Source organism: Rhinolophus hipposideros (assembly GCF_964194185.1).
Source record: "Rhinolophus hipposideros genome assembly, chromosome: 2".
Lineage (NCBI taxonomy): Eukaryota > Metazoa > Chordata > Mammalia > Chiroptera > Rhinolophidae > Rhinolophus > Rhinolophus hipposideros.
Genome location: NC_138048.1, coordinates 5,529,845 through 5,547,538, shown reverse-complemented (window position 1 = coordinate 5,547,538; position 17,694 = coordinate 5,529,845). Strand labels below are relative to the sequence as shown.

General features: G+C 44.0%; 1 protein-coding gene and 1 pseudogene across 2 annotated transcripts; one reads left to right on the top strand and one right to left on the bottom strand.

Moving 5' to 3' along the window:
* The first annotated feature begins 908 nt into the window (after positions 1-908).
* On the top strand, positions 909-4,368 carry LOC308507357 (ribose-phosphate pyrophosphokinase 2-like). Its single transcript, XM_081072204.1, has one exon. It carries the CDS (start codon positions 981-983, stop codon positions 1,812-1,814), a length of 834 nt encoding a protein of 277 aa, XP_080928330.1. The 5' UTR covers positions 909-980; the 3' UTR covers positions 1,815-4,368.
* Positions 4,369-9,382: 5,014 nt separating this feature from the next.
* On the bottom strand, positions 9,383-12,093 carry LOC308506410 (annotated as a pseudogene). Its single transcript has 6 exons — positions 11,231-12,093; positions 11,080-11,200; positions 10,385-10,573; positions 10,040-10,227; positions 9,733-9,979; positions 9,383-9,618 (listed from the first exon to the last, which is right to left on the bottom strand). The product of its transcript is annotated as an uncharacterized misc_RNA (transcript).
* Between the last annotated feature and the right edge of the window lie 5,601 nt (positions 12,094-17,694).

Sequence of the window (17,694 nt, the reverse complement as noted above, 5' to 3'; positions counted from 1 at the left end):
AAGGCCAGCCCCTCTCCATGCCCTCCTGTGACTCCCGGAGGTGTGTCTGTTCAGAACAATCCCTCCACATAGCTCTGCATCTCTGGTGTTTTTTCAGCCACATCTGGTCCTGACTGTCCCTAAAGTCCCTAGGACTCATAACGGTAAAAACATCATTTAAAGTCTAAGTATGAGAAGCTCCACCAAGAAATTTCCAGGTGAGATGGGGTGTAAAAATGGCACATTGAATACATTTTCAAAAAATGGGCTTGTTATGAAAAGGAAAGGCTGAGAAATTGATCCAGTTTAAAGGAGACTAAAAATCCTAGCAACTCTAAATGCAATATGTGATTCTAGACAGGCTTCTGTAATGGAGGTTTATAAAATGGTTACAACGGACATTACTCAATAAATTGCCAAAAATAGTATATGAATCGGAGATTAGTTAAAAGTCTTATGGCAAACATTAAATTGACTAAAGGGAATAAGTGTACTGTATACAGGATACTGGGCCTCGTCCTAAGAAATATACAAAGAAATATTCAAGGAGAAAGTGCATGGTGCATGAAATGTATTCTCAAATATTCAGGAATGTATGCATAGTTTTCATACATGTATGTGTGTGTTTATATACAGAGAGTCATAGGAAAGAGGGCAGGAGGTAGAAAGAGAGAGTGAGACAGAAGAGAGATGCTAAATGAGTCAAAATATTAGAAGACAAACCTGGATAAACAGTTTATGGTTTTACTACCCATACAACTTTTCCACAAGTTTACAAGTTTATTTTAAATATACGATTCACTGTTTATTTTTGTGTTTGTTTGTTTTTAGTTTTACCTGACCTTAGAGATTTCTGCCTTTGAAATCCACAGCTTCTCTAGCCACCACACCCAGACCTCAGAAGTGTGCAATGCGCCCGGCAGCCGAGCTTTCCCGCCCCGGCTGCAGCCTCCGGTGCCACCGCCACTCCGTCTCCGCCGCGTACCCCTCGGAGCCCCATCATGCCCAACATCGTGCTCTTCAGCGGTAGCTCGCACCAGGACCTGTCCCAGCGCGTGGCCGACCGGCTGGGCCTGGAGCTAGGCAAGGTGATCACCAAGAAGTTCAGCAACCAGGAGACCAGTGTTGAGATTGGTGAAAGCGTGAGAGGGGAAGATGTCTATATCATCCAGAGTGGCTGTGGCGAGATCAACGACAACCTGATGGAGCTTCTCATCATGATCAATGCCTGCAAGATTGCGTCGTCGTCCAGGGTGACTGCAGTGATCCCGTGTTTTCCATATGCCCGACAAGATAAAAAGGACAAGAGTCGTGCTCCGATTTCTGCGAAACTTGTGGCCAATATGCTCTCAGTTGCAGGGGCAGACCACATCATCACCATGGACCTTCATGCCTCTCAGATCCAGGGATTCTTTGACATCCCCGTGGACAATTTGTACGCGGAGCCTGCGGTCCTGCAGTGGATCCGGGAGAACATCCCTGAGTGGAGGAACTGTATCATCGTTTCCCCCGACGCGGGGGGCGCCAAAAGGGTCACGTCAATTGCAGACAGGCTGAATGTGGAATTTGCCTTGATTCACAAGGAAAGGAAGAAAGCAAATGAAGTGGATCGGATGGTGCTAGTGGGCGACGTGAATGACCGTGTGGCTATCCTCGTGGACGACATGGCTGACACGTGTGGTACAATCTGCCACGCTGCAGACAAGCTGCTCTCGGCCGGAGCCACCAAGGTTTATGCTATCCTTACCCATGGGATCTTCTCTGGGCCAGCTATTTCCAGAATAAATAATGCTGCCTTTGAGGCCGTTGTTGTCACAAACACAATTCCGCAATAGGACAAAATGAATCACTGCTCCAAGATCCAGGTTATTGACATTTCGATGATCTTGGCCGAGGCGATCCGAAGGACCCACAACGGGGAGTCCGTGTCTTACCTGTTCAGCCATGTCCCTTTATAAATCCAGGATGGGAGTGTGGAGCAAGCCTGCTGGCTTCTGACTTATGTGCATTTATGTGATTTTTTTAGCTTTAGGACTCAGCAATTAGAACGCAAAAGCATCAGATCTTTGTATACTCCAAGATCCATTCTTCCCCCTTCTATAGCTCAAGACCATTTATTTCTAGTTTTGGGGGGGGGGTGGCACTTATTTGATCTGTGAACTGTCATAAATGAGAAATGTTTTTGTCATCTTGACTTGTTCTGATAGGTGACTGTTTCCTTTGTTCAGTACTTTGAGGCTACAACTTTCAAGTATTTAATTCCATTGTGGAAATTCATAGTTTATATATGTCAGGGTTACCAAAGGTGACTTTAGATAAAACCTTCTATGTAGATATATAATGATAATGCCTATGGACATTTGGGTAAAACCCTGTATAGAATGAGCCCTTTACTTCTAAGAAAACCTTAGAAAATTTATAATATCATGAATTTTTATTTTTATTTGTACTTTTCGGTTATTGTGCTTAATTTGGACCAAATTAGTATAGTTTAATATGGGCATTGACACATTTTGGGGTAAATATTAGACATATCAGAGGCCATGTGGTTCAGTATTTTTTTATTACCACTTCTGAAAACACATAACTATAACCTACCTGAAATGTCATATTATAAAATTCCAAAATTATGTTCAGCAGTAGATATGACTTAGAAACCATTTTGAGGTAGTCTCCACACTCACTGTCGCGTTCATGTTTGCCTCTGTCCATCCCAGAAGGACCGTTCTTTGGGCACTTCTTATCCTGTCTTCTTGTTATTTTAGGGCACATTTTTAGCTCTAGCTTTTACATTGCCTTTTTCCCAATGATTTTATGTTGTGGATTTCCACCAAAACAGAATTCCTCTAAGTCCCCTCAGCATTCCTAATCTGATCATCATTTAGCTTTTGTCGTAAATAAAAAGGTGAATTTTTGTGAGTGACACCAAATGCTTATTTAAACATTTCATTAGTTTTGATTTAATGTTCTTTTGCCTTTTGTAATCAGAAGTAGCAAGCCTTCTGGGCAACTGATTATTTCAGCTAAAGCTATTACATGAAACACGTGGGTAAGAAAGGTCTACGAAAAAAGTACAAGTAAGTAAACATTAGTTCCTCCATTAAGATAATATTCCGATAGGGGCCCAAGTGCAGTCTTGGAGGGGAAGATTGCTTTCTCCACAAGATGGCCCTTGATGGCATCCTCTTGGGTGAGGTGACCACCCCCCCCTCCCCGACTCTGTGGCCGAAAGCAAGCCTTGCACTTTGGTGGCAACCCACTGACTTCTTCAGCCCCAGAGGAAGGGAGTTTGCCTGCATAGAGTAATAAACAATAGTCTCTTCCTTCTGCTGAATCTTCAAATTTGAAGAGAATAAAACCTTTGCATTCTGCAGCTGGAAACATAAAATCTAAGTCATTAACAAATACAGCAATCTTTAAGGTTTCAAACTTCACTACAGCAGAGGTTGAATCAAAGTTAAAAAGTATCATTTAGTCATTGTAGAAACGAGCATTTTCTTGTACCTTAAAGTAGATTTTGAGAAAAAAATGATATAGCCTGGTAAAGCCAGCTATGCAATACATATTGACTATATGTAGAAAGAGTTGACTTGAGATATGTAAAGAGTCTATTCAGAGTCTATGTAATTTTAATTTTGGATAAATGAGTGATATCTGTTTTTCTTGGAATTTCTGTGCATAGAGAAATGAAAATGTAGTTAGGAACACACATAGGTAGACAGTTTGGCATACAAGCGTAGACATGCTGACATGACTAAAACCAGTTGATTCAATGATTTAAAGTTAATCATTTCATCTAAGACAGTAAACTAGATAGCTAGTTCTAAAATAATGATCTGAAGATAAAAAGAAAAATCTGTATTGTCATACTCTGCATTAAGAACTGATAGTTTCTGTCATTTAGCACCACTTTTGTGTTTTAAAGTACTTTTAATATATGTGTTAACTAATTAGACTTGACTTAGCCATACACACTGGCAGTGTAGACCTTCACTGTTGGATGGTTTCTGTTCAGCAAGGATGAGGAAGGCGACCTCAGAGCACCCTCGTCCCAGAACCCGCACTTCCCTTTGTTACTGGTGTGGAAACATTTACGTGAAACCACTGGATACACTGGTTCTATCCAGCTCTGCTGAATGGAAGCCGACATGGCGTATATGGAGCCAAAAAGGGGAGCCAGAGACATGTGAATATACCAAAGTTGTTTAGCCTCCAACTTAACATATATTAACCCACTTACAGATATTCATAATAGAACTGTCCTCTGTTTGATAGGAAGTCAACTAGATTCAGGAATATATCATTTGTTTGCAGTGCTTGTATTGGTTTTGAATATAAGATTTTAAGATGTTACAACACTGTACTAACATTTCAATAAAATCATGATACTTCTTTAAAAAAAAAAAAAAAAAAAAAAAAAAAAAAAGAAGTGTGCAATGCAACTTGAAAACAGTTGTCTCGGCTTCTGACCCAGCACGAAACCTAGGACCTCTGCATACTGAAGCATTCTGACATTGCCACAGGAGTTTACAAAATGCTGGAGAGCGGTCCTCCCCTCCAAAAATGTTTTTTTTTTTAAATTATGTACCATATAAAACAAACACTAAATCAAAGATGTTTACAGCATGGAACCCCTGATTTCTTTCTTACCTGGTGCAACCAGGTTGTCCACCTTCTGGGTTCTGCGGTGTGAATTGCTCTGTCAACACTAACGCTGCTCTGGCAGTCACTTTCTACTCCTCCAGGGATTTTCATCTTCCGAAACGTGTTGACATCTTTTCTCTTATCCTCACTGTTTCTTATCACTCCAAAGCACTTACTCTTCTTAAATGCTTCACTTGTTTTAACAGCTGATGGAAATTATACTTCACATACCACACAATTCACCCATCTAAAGTGTATAATTCCATTTTTTAAATATTCACAGACATGGAAATCATCACAGTCGTATTAAAATATTCATGACTTCAAAAAGAAACCTCATGACCTTTAGCAACCATCCACCTACCTCTTCCCTCCTATCACCAGGCCTAAGCAATTACTAACCTACTTTGTCTCTGTAGATTTCCTTATGTGAACAATTCATATGAACGGGATCATGCATGTCCATGTGTGACTGGCTTCATTCCCTCAGCATAACGTTTTCAAAGTTCATCCATGGTGTAGCATGTATAAGTATTTTTTATTGTCAAAACATGACACATCATATGGATATACCATATTTACTTACCCATTCATCGGTTCATGGCCATTTGGGTATTTCTACCTTTGGGCTCTATGAATAATACTGCTATGAATATTGGTTCATAAGTTTTATGTGGACATGTTTTCATTTCTCTTGAATGTATATTTAGAAGTGGAAGTGCTGGGTCATATGGTGACTCTATGTTGAACATTTTGAGGAAGCACAAGATTTTTTCCCCAAATGGCTGCACCGTATCTCATTCCCACCAGCAGTGTATGAGCGTTCCACTTTCTCCACATTCTCAGTGACACTTATGATCTCACTTCTTGTTTCTAGGCGTGTGTGTGTGTGTGTGTGTGTGTGTGTGTGCAGTGCTATCACATGGTGGTTTTGATTTGCGTTTCCCTCATGGCTAATGGTGTTGAGCATCTTCTCATCTAATCTTTTACTTTTCCAGGCATTTTTGGAGGTATTATGTTTAACTCAAAATACAATAGCTCATTTAATGTGTGACATGAAAACCTTTTCTTCTAAATGTTTGAAAACACATATAGCAATAACTAGTCCTATGAACTTGTATAGATTTCTCCTTGTATAAGCATAGTTACTGTGTGATTAATGGGCAGCAATATTGCACTGGATTTGCTCCATAAGACTACTTATTGGATGGACTTGAGGGGAAATTTCACTCAGATGACCACTTCAGTTGAGTAAAAGACAGAACAGGACCGATTGCCAAAGCATCTAGGAGCTCCATGCTTTTCGTCACCAGTGCTGGTTACATCTGTGGTGTATAGTGTGTTCCACAGGTGACAAATATCAAAGAAATGTGAGAACTTTGATATGGGCACCAAAGATATGATTGAGTGGATGACAAGATGATTTGATGGGCTTTCTCACTTTACATTTGTGTAAAAAATGAGATGTATCACCCATGCAGCTGATAATTGGGAAAGTTAGATGAGGGCACATGGGATCATATATTGATCTATCTGTTCTTGTGCATGTTTAAACATTTTGTAATGACAAGATTTTACAAAGAAAAGATGTTGGGTGCCTCCTAAGGACAGGGGGTGCAAAAAAAGGAAGGGTCTTTTTTTTTTTTGTTTTTTTTTTGTGAGGAAGGATAGCTCTTTCCATATAAAAGGAAGTATAAAAGAAAGGATGAAAGTGAAAGAGTTTTGTTTTGTTTTGTTTTTTAAGTGTTTTGATGAAAATTTTGTACCTTATGGCTTTAGCTCCTCTGTGAACAGTGGTTCAGCATATCTGTTGAGTAATGGAGATGGGCTCAGTTTGAGGAAAGTGAATGAGATTTGAAATAGGTTTGAGGAGCAATGGAGAGAGAATGGACTCAGGCAACTGTGCCTTAAGCTCCATTTGTTTTCTTCACATGTTAGTGGGCTTGGGATAATTATTTGTGGAATGAATGATTTCTAGATAGTTCTGTAGCTGAATTGATCTTGGTATGAGTTGACTTGAGTGTGAGAATTAATCCAATAGTTATCAGTTACTTTTAGGAAGGAATTTCTGAAAAAACAGAGGTAAAATTTTCCCAGCTGGGAGAATTAAGTGTGATTGGAAGGGGCCCATTAGTAGTGGTGCTTTTTAAAATGTTAATTACCCGAAAAACTATCCAGTGTGCCTCAGACAGGAAGGAAAGCAAGAGCTGGGATTGATGGGGACTGATAGGCAGTAAGTGGGAAAATGAATGGAGTGGAGTTTAAAATTTAACAAGGGGCAGATAAGCTGGAAGGATAAGGGATGAGGCCAAAGCTGGGAATGTATTCTGTGTTATTCCAGATGGCAGAGATGTTCATGGTAATAAGCTTTATTGTGTGGAAGCAACTGCACTGGAATGAAAGTAAAGGACCCTAAGATGGGAAGATGTAGGTCTGGGAGGCTGAGTTATTGCCTGCTCCATCCACACGGATGTTAGAGCCCTCCATTGCCTTTTCACCTCTTTAAGTTCCTGCCATGGGCCGCAACCCACCTTTGGTCCTTCCGAGGACCTTCACGAAATCTGCTGTTTCCCTAAGCTTCCGTTACTTTATGGTCATTGGCATAACTTGGGACACGAAGATTCAAGTGTGGTAGTGAGAGAGAGCTATGGAGGACATCGAGTTTGTTTGTTTCTTTTTGCTTTTGTCCTTGCAGGATGCACATATCTTGCTGGAAAATGACCTCAAGTGCCCTCTGGGACACTCACACCATTTTTGAGAACCAGTGTGTACCAGTGGAGCTGCCTTCCCTTCAGACCCTGTTGTAAGAGTGTGTATGTGTGTAGTCTTGGCTAATGAAAGCATTCCATGGAGGTTCGTGGCTAGTCCCCAAATATCTGTAACCCTGGATCTCACCTCTGGTTCACGAGCTACAGGTGTCCTGAGGGAGATGGATTAGGACTCCACCAGTGCCATGAGGATCAAAGGGGACATGTCCATCCTGAGAGCCGGATGGCACTCACTAAGGGCAAGATCTTGTATATTTCCCTGAAGCATGGATAGACGGAAGTCACCATGATCACCTTCCCCAAAGACAGCGATGTCAAGCCTGACGAGATCCCAACAAATAAAGTTTTCCCTCTCAAACAACAGCCCCGTACCATTGGGTCTAAGGCATCGGCATGCTGTTCGGTGCTCTGAGCAGCCTCAAGCAGGTGGAGCTGGAGCAGACTGAGGGGCTGGGAGCAAGGCAGGGTCTCAGTGCCTGGATGACGGGGCATAAACCTTTGTTCCACCGTAAGGTCACTCTTTCCCCTCTCCCTTTCTTCTTATTTACTACTCACTCTATGGCAGGTTTTCCTTACTTTCAGCTTTATTTTATCCTGCAAGGTAGGTAGCTGCCTGGTCAACATTCCTACCACTGACAGTTGAGTGATGCTTTTGTTTGCAAAAACAAAAAAAGAAAAAGAAAACGTCATCAATCTGACAGCCCAAAGAGATACCGAGGAACAGAATCCACATTGCCAAGGTGACTTTCCAGGAGGGAAATTTTGGTGTCACGGTTAAAGGATGTTTCCCCAACACGTTAACACGAGCCACGAGACAGTCTTGTAAGCAGCATGGGTGCTGTTCCTAGACCCGACCCCAACCACCCAGGAACCCGTGGACAACGTCCACCCCAAACACACCCCTGAGGATCCACCCTCCTTGGGATCGTCACCACTGACTCTCCATAATGATGAAGCCACTGTTTCTTCTTCACTGATACTTTCCGAACATGTACCTGGCCTTGACCTTCTTCAGATGTAGAAGGCCTGTCTTCCCCACCGCCCTCAAGGATATAAAGCATTCCAGGAGGTGGAAGGTGTGGGCTGCTATCCATGGTCACTAAGACTAAGCTTAGAAGCAGGAGACACAGCCCATCTCCTCACACTTCACCAGGATGAAAGGGGCTTTTGGGGACATGCTATCTATTTCTCAGCGAGAGCTGTTGGGGACTGGTCACCTTTCGGAAGCGAAAGGAAACAAATGATAAGAGCTGAACTAACTACTTTCCCTAAGCACAAGCCTTGAGTGACCCAAAACCCATGTCCCCCATACAGCACACAACCAAAACATCACTGTTATTAGAGAGACATTTATTAGGGAGAATCAACATTCATCCCAAGGGAGGAATTACTTGGGGGTGGGAAAACGTTTTCCCCAGAAATTTGGGAATGGCTTAGGTGTGAAAATAATAGGGACACATCTCTGAAAGCTGTGCCTTCATTAGTGTTGAGACAGAGAGAAGCCGGAGGCTCCAGACCAGCTTGATGCCTGCAGGTGGGGTTTGGATGGGCTGCGGTCTCCCTGTGAGGCCTGGATTGGGGGGGCTTCTGATGGAATAGCTGCTGCATAAATGCTGCAAATTTCTGGGGTTTTCTGTTCTTGTGTCTTTTCTGTTGAATACTTGGAGAAGTCTGGCCCGAATAAACTTCTTCCTGGCATGAATTGTTTATTGCCACTTTACAGCTGGGAGCCCTGGAGTTGAGAGGAGGCCCCTGGGGGGAACCCTAACTGGGTCCGTACTTCCGCCTTCTGCTGAGATTTCCCCAAATTTCACTGGGGACAGAAGGGGCTCTTGGGCGCAGGAGATGTCTGCTGCATGCCGGCGCCCCAGCTTCTCCAGTAGGTACCTCCCAATGCCTGTCCTGAATTTTTTATCTCTGGTCATCCCAGGCAAGGCATCTCTACCTTGAACTGGGTCTATGCTCTGTGCACATGATACGGGGCTGCCCACTTACTGGGGATTCTCTTGCTTTTTGCCTTCTCTGTCAGGATGAAAACAAGGAAACAAGTATCTCATTTGTTTCCTGAATGGTCTTTCAGGAACGGACTGCCCCTTGTGTGACGTGGTCTGGGAAGACTTGCTCCCAAGCACCTCCTCTAATGCCACGTCCTGAGTAGGATCATTCTTACTACATCCCAAACATCGAGTTTGGGATGTTCCCAACCCTGGATCGCCTCCAGCAAGCCCTTCAGATGTGGAGCCTTCAGGACTCACTCTGTTACGTGCTTGTAGGAGAATCTTCTTCCTACACCACCTGAAGACCCGCCTAGGTCCCCGAGGTTTCTTCTGCTACTCCATACTGACTCCTTGGTCGTCCACATGGACAGGCAGCCCCTGGGAAGCTCCCACGTCCACACTGGAGATGCCCTGAGCATGAGTCAGGCGAGCTTTGTCTGTCAAGCTGTCTGACAGACTCACCCTGGGACGATTGAGTTCTTCCTCAGAGCCATACATGAGATCTTCATCTGAAGAGCTGTCTGAGTCACCCAGAAGATGATCTTTGGGGCCATTCTCTAGGCTGTTTCCTTTATCCTTCCCCATATCTTCCTATAGATGATGCATTTCTGAGCCTCTCTCACAAAAGCTTCTGGGATGGCTCAATCCTACCTTTAGGGCTTTTCTGATCATTTCTTTATCTACAGAGATGCATGAGGATCCATAGTTGCTCTCCAGCTCAGATATCTCTGAAGAATCGCTCGGAGGCCTCATCAGTGACCGAGACTCATGGATTCTGCGGGGCAGGCCCCAGTGGTGTTGGATGAGCCCCTTTCTACTGTGATGTTCACAGTTTTCTACTGTGATTTATAGTAACCTCAATGCTGAGAGGAAATGCTCCAGGAAGAATGGAAGTTGAAACCTGGGCTTGGGAATGATGGTAGTAAGAAGAGTTGGGACGGGAAGAACAAAAGTCCTCCTGAGAACTTTGGGCCACAGAGGGTAAATCCCACAAACATTCAAGTTGGTGGCGCAGCAGGCTCCATCCCTGGTGTTGCATTATAAATGAGGTGGAATCATCTAATTCACTGTGGAGGTGGAGGAAGTACTCTCCACAGATGCCAATCTGGGGTGTAGGACCAGATGGTACATTGGGATTGTACATTGAAGGTGGACTAGATGTCGGATCTGACTGAGACGTAGGAGCTGGGATTGGGGCAGGGATTGAGGGAAGGCATGAGGCTGCACCCCAGTTAAGGATGGAAGTAAGGCATTGGAAAGTACTGGGCATAGTTGGCCTGTGGGAATATTTGTGATTCTGTGGAAAGTAAAGACTGATGAATAGTCACTGAAGATATGGACAGAAAAATGCAAGATCTCAATGGGTAATGATGAGAAAACCCAGAAAAGATGGATATGGTTTTCCACCAAATAATCCTGCCAGGTCCTAGGATGTGAGGGCTGCTGATGGGCATGCTGTTCCGCTGGTATGTCTTTGTTTCTCCAGAAAGGAAGGGTGATGAATAAGTCATGCCTAGCAGAAGCTAAGTGTAACACTTTTCGTGAAGAATTTAGGTGATAGTCTGGCCTATGTTGTTTGAGGAACGATCCATTTTTCTTCCCCTTTCCCCTCCACTTCAGGAAAGAACTCCTTTTTTGGACTTGTCTCTCATGGAATGCTATAGTTTCTGGACTGAGAAACATAAGTTGACCACACGCTATAAGGTTGGCTGCAGGGTCTCCTGCAAGAGAGGCCTGTAAAGAATAGAGGGCAAATAAACTCTTGCTTGAAATTACATTGTGCCAAGGGGGAAGGGAACGAGTCTTTGGCATGTGCTAGTCTTCAGCAGGAAAAGTTTGCACGTGACAGGCTGGAATGGTCAATGCCTGTGACCACTGGGACAGAAGTGGACAATGCATCAGGGCTATCTGGAGATGCCATCTCTGCATCATGCTTCCATGGGATGGAAATTTATTTAGAGTGAGTCACAGTGAAACTGTAGCCTGGCGGTGGTGAAGTACACAGCATTGGTGGTACCTGATGTCAAGCCAATGAACTAGTTGGACTCCTTGCCTGGGACAAATTTGGTAAGGGCTTGATGTCTTGGGAAAGGGAGGGGTTAAGAAAGATAGTATTCAGAGTTAGAGGGGCATCTGGTTGAAGAAGAGGATCTGCTCTTGGAGTGCCATGTGGTGGGGCGACAAGGGATTGGGGTGGGGAATGGCCCACTGGGAATGCAGCTTCCAAGGGAGGAAATGGCTCTGGTGGCATAGAGTGACCTGGTGTTGTGGGTGAAGGAAAGTAAGACAAGGGGGTCATTGGATTAGGAGAGAGAATTGGGGGTGACAATGGGAAAAGGCTCAGGCAGAGGGGCTGGTATTGTGTCTCCTGGTGAGACTCATGAGAAGGCGGTGGACAAAGGGAAGGATGACTCAATCACAGAATCTGTGGAAGCCACAGTGGACACTGAGGCAGTAGCATCTTCCCGGGCCTCTGGGAACAGTGTACAATTGACCTCAATGTTTACATTATTGCTCACCTGACAGAAGGGGTCTGGACGTAACCACTGACGAAAGCAGGTGGTATCATGATGCTGGTGTGAGGGGCTGCAAGAGACAGGAGGTACAGAGCTACAGCCAGGACCAGAATAGATAGGAAGCCCTAATGGCCCTGTGGGGGTGTGGCCACCTGAATGAAGCCTGCTGCCCTTCACATTGCTCCACATCCCTGACTTCACAATACACCCAATAGCACTCACCCCGGGCCTGCATGCCCATCCCCGTTCCTATGGCTACTCCATCCCATGACTATGGAAGCCTGCACTGAGTCCCTGGAATTACATAGAACACGCTAAAGAGGGATCACCAAAGGGGAGAGAAGACTAAACACCTTTTGTAGATAGAAATGAGCCGTGTTTTCTTCTCTTCTGTCCACTGGTAATGTCTCCAACCTGGGAAGCCAGGAGAGTGAGTTACGTGGGATGAAGGTAGAAGCACAGGTAGTATACAGGAGTCCCTCTGTGGGAAACCATTGTGATATTAGACTGTGACATCCCAAGAATCAGTCGATGAAGTGAAATGGTCCATGTCAACACAAACACGGTTCCCATGTGTCTGTTGCTTCATTTGTAAATTACATTCACAAACATTATCTCATCTGATGCTCAAAACGAGTCTGTGAAGCACAGTGGTCAGTGGTTACATCAGAGAGGAATCTCATCACGCCAGAGGTCAAAGTACTTAAAGTCCAGAGACAGAAGTTCTGAGTATCCACATCTATTAGGCAATGTCCCCTGCTCAGGTCCATCACTGCTCATGCCCAGTTAGGGAAGAGCCGGGGATCAGAGAAGTGACTAGGTCTCACTGCCTTCCCAGGAGCCTCTCCTCTGATGGTTCTGTTTTCAGACAGGGACTGTATCTAGCAACAAATGGCCTCAGAGGTCATGGACCAGGTACCTCGTGGAAAGGACAGAAAGGGCCACCCTTGGAGAGTGCAGGTGAAAGAAGCAGAACCTTACCTTTTCGTGTCCCACCTTTCCTTCTTCTCTTGGCTCTTCTCTGGTGCTGAGAAGAAGAAATCATTTCTGTCATCTTTTTCCATAGGAAACTTAGACTTTCACGATCCCAGATAACATGACTCTATTTTAATTACTAGAAATTTGTGTTCCTTCCTTTGATCCACTTTTATGGGTTCAAAATGTTTTCAATTTCCCTTCTTTGGAAAACTCAAGGAAGGTTTTGTCTATGAGGTTTACACTTAGTATTCTCAGTCAGAAGTCCTCTGCTCAAAGAGGGCAGAGAATCTGAGGCCAACAGTCGCATCGCTGCTCCCTCAGATAGGACCCTGTAACCTGGGCAGAGCTCAGGCTCCAGCCTCTGCTCAGAGGCTCTCAGAGGCTCAGCGCTGCCCTCCTGATCAGCCCAACTCAGAGGAAGGTTCTGTGGAGTGATGCCTGACATGGGAATGCGACTCCTGATGAAGTGCTAGGGAACTCGCTTCTCCTGCAGAGATCCCAAACCCTCTGAATAACCCAAGCCAGGGACAGGAAGTCACTGTTTGGGGTTTGATCCTGGAATCAGTCCTCTACCACACGCACATGGTCTGTGAGCGACCAAGGAAACAGTCCCAGCTGAACCTAAGCCTGGTCCTGCCTATTCTTCTAGAAGGATGTTCTATTCTCTCAGACTCCCCACCTCAGGTATTACTCTCAGCCAGCCCTGCTCATTTTCAAAGGTGGGAGTGGAAATGGGCACAACACTAAACAAAATTTGTTGGACCTCCTCGGGGTTCCTTACCTTTGGGATGTTTTTGGTTTCCTGGACGGGTGGTAAAGGTGGAATCTCCACCAGGTAGCACAGGAACAGAAGGAGCCAACACAAACCCCAGAGACTAGTGAGGAGAACCTGTAATGAGACAGAGCAGAAGCTCACATAAATTTCAATAAGGCTATTCAGAATTGCAAACACATTCCATTGTAGGAAATCCATTATCTGAATCAGCAAGCTGCCTGAGGCAACTGAGCTGTGACAGTGCAGACTCTTGACTTTATTGCCAGGCCTGCCTTCCGACCATTGAAGAGTCACAAAGGGTTGTGACACAACCCATCCCCCACCCACCAGCAGACCCCTCCAGCCCTGTTGGGCCTCTAGGACCCTCTGCCCTGGCCTGCCATCCTATTTTTCAATCCATCTTTCATCATATATTTACCTTACGGGAAGGTTCTCCTTGTTTCACCTGTAACCCAGATATGACCTGGGTCCCCCTTTACAGTGTGGAGACCTTGACTTGGGGCTAACTATGTCCACTACCATGGAACTCTGAAATACTGCCTGGAAGGTTTGCTTGTACCCAGACATTTACACTCAGGGTCATAATGTATGTCCTCAAATCCATCTTTCCTATAGAATGTTTTGCCTTACGTGAACCCAGGTATATAACTTCCAAGTTTTTTTATACTTAGTTCTCTGAATGTTGAATAGCAAATTTTAGTTTATTTTAGTTAGCCTTTTCAATCAGAGGGGCTGACTCAAATAAACAAAATGTGTAATTCATTGTTTAACATTCACAAAAACGAATTCATTACAAAATAAATGTAAAGAATTAAACCTTCCAATGATCTTACAGGTAAGTGTGACATTAATGAATGTTAAACTGCCCAAACCCATTCTGGACATGCTACACACACACACACACACACACACACACACACACACACACACACTCTTCCCCACTATTACCATACAGGACCAGACAGGGACAGTTTTAGAATGCGTGGACCTACATGGACACATCATCACTCACAGTCCATAGGTTACATGAGGGTTCACTCTTGGTGTTGTACATTTATGGGTTTAGACAAATGTATAATGACATGTGTTCCCCCTTATAATATCAAACAGAAAGTTCCCTGCCCAGAAAATTTTCTTTTTTGTGCCTCTTCATACCCCCTCCCTTCCTATTCTAGGGAAAACACTGATGTCTTTACTGTCTCTAGAGTTTTGGTTTTCTAGAATGCCATGTAGTTGGAAACACACAGTGCACAGCCTTTTCAAATTGGCTTTTTTCACTTAGTGATATGCATTTAAGTTTTCTCCATATCTTTTCATGGCTTAATAGCTCATTTCTTTTTATTGCTGAATAATATTCCATTATCTGGTTGTATCACAGTTGCTTTATCCGTTCACCCTGGATATTTTGGTTGCTTCCCAATTTGGGCAACTATGAATGAATTTCTTATAAACTTTATTTATTAAAACAAAACAAAACAAAACAAAAAAAGCTTAGTGGGATATAATTCACATATTATACAATTTACATATTAAAAGTGTACAGTTCAGTGGCTTTTAGTATAATCACAATGGTGTGCGTCCATCACCACAATCCATTTTAGAACACATTCCACATTCAGAAAGAAACTCTGTTCCCTTTGGCCTTCGCCCTTCAAACTTATTATTTCCCCCACCCTAGGTGACCACTCACCTACTTTTTCTGTAGTTTGGTGAATTCTGAACATTTCATACAATGAAATCATACAATACGTGGATGTTTGCTAGTTGTACCCCCACTGATCAGTTCATGTAATAAACATACTGTGTGAACGCAAAGCATCATATACTCTCTTTAATATGCTTTCGGTGAACATACCTAAATAAGCATCAGTTGGTTCCTGCAGGAAAATCTCAATGTTCGGAGAGCAAAGGAAGAGTTTACCCAGACGTGGCCTGGGGTGAGATACACCCAACTGATCAAAGATGCGAAGCAGCAGAACCAGCAACAATAGGGAGACCTCAGCATCCCTAGGCCTGAACGGGGAAGAGGACAGAGGGATCGCCCAAGTCCAGAGAGACAGAGCAGGGCTTCTCGCGGACCTGCTGGTGCCTTGGACATCAGCAGGCAGGGAAGCCCAGCTGGTGCTGGGCACTGAGCAGGACAGAGACAGCTGAGACGCTCACTGGGACTGGCCAATGGCAAGTATTCAGCACATGCGTATTGTATATTTCAGTTTCTAAATTCTGGAAGATGTAATTGTAATTGAAATATAGAATCCTGAAATTACTTATATTGGCAATAAAGTAAAATTTCCCACCAGTTTCTCTGTGAAAATGGAGTTATATTCCTCAAGGCGAAAAAATTAACCTCAGGCCAATGAAATCAGCCGTAAGTATACAGAATATAGAATATCATATGACAAAATGATTCACCCAAACAAATCTGGGAATGAAAATGCTGAAAATACAAGCTGAAGAAACAGTGATCCTATGTCAGATCACAACTGGAGCCCCGAGCCTCAGGCTCACGTCCCCCACGCTGACCTGTCTGCATAGACCATTCAAGTACCATCTCCTCTGACATCTTTGTGAAGACAGGTCCTTGTGCTACATTATCTGACATTCACACTCTAAAACCATGATGAAATCATCTACAGTCTTAGGGAAACCGTACACTTTGTCCAGAATGCTTAGTGTCTCACAGGATCATTGTTGCCCTTTGCAGCACTTCCCATGACTCTGCCTTCTTATCCTTGTGAACTTCAAGAGGGCCACCGCGACTTTCCATATCCTAGTGGTTTCTCACTGATGAAATCGGGAAGTGGGGTTTATTCAACTCTTCATTCCCCAACCTACCCTTCCAGTTGGTTCTCACATTCTAACAATGCAAGGGTTTCTCTTTCTACATTCAGATAAGGGCAGAGTTCTGTGTTCTTCCCTGTGTCACCACACACACACACACCACAGACACACACAGACACTAACACCACACACACAGACACATACACAGACACACACAGACACACACACATGCTCTCAGGTTCCCTTCACTGTCCAAGATAATCCTTTAATGTTCAATTTCAATGTCATCTCTGTGTCAACTCCTCAGTAATCTTGACCCGTCCCGTACCCCCCAGGAACCACCTATCCTCCCTCCCACCAACATAACTAAACATCCCCTCTCCTCTACTCACCTGGCACTTAGTCCCCAAACTTTAGAACACTCCTATCACCTGTGTTACAGTTACCTCTTTTGGTGATCATTTCCCCATCAGACTGTTATCTCTTGGAGGCAGAAATCATGCAGTTTACCTTTGTGTCCCCAGTAGCAGAAAGAGAAGGCTCATCATTTATGCTGAAAGACAGGAAACAGTCTGAACAGGTTTTCAAGGTAATTTTGAGGATTTCTAAGAAGACAAGGAGGCTTTATGCTCCCCTCCCCCACTGGTAGGTCCACCTGGGCCAGGTGACAAGGGGATAGAGAGCGAACACCTGGCCTTCTCACTTGATCCAGAATCAGGTCAAGGCCATCACAGCAATCCCTTTGGGACAAACACATGAACAGCGTGTAATACAGTTAAACCTCCTTTTGTCACTTAATTCTTAGCCAAGTTCTGTCTGTGAAGTTGCTTTAAAATGAGAGGTGGCTATTTATGAATATTTTCCTGTTTATTAATAAACAGGAGCTGTGTTTACGAAATAGGTTGTGGCTATAACACATTTACACAGTCATGAATAAAGGAAACTGCAAAGAGATTAGCAGTAGAAATCTGAGACTTTGTTTCCACGAGGACCCTCTAAGTGACGTCACGCTCATGGCACAGTCATGACTGTACCCTGAGGTCTGTTTAGCCGAGACTAAGCAGCCAGCAGCAGCCCCATTGATGCCACAGCAAGCTCAGGGAAGGTGCTTACACACCAGGGAGGAGAATGATGTCACTTTGCTTTTAATAGACACAGTTCCACACTCTGAGTTTTCTTCTCAGTCAGTAAAGACAGACCCCACGTGCAGCAAGAGAAGTTGCCGACTATCAAATTTCAAGAGCTCCCTTCCAGCC

Bases quoted from the DNA above. Each gene is read 5' to 3' on its own strand.
- LOC308507357 (XM_081072204.1), top strand. From the start codon at position 981: ATGCCCAACATCGTGCTCTTCAGCGGTAGCTCGCACCAGGACCTGTCC.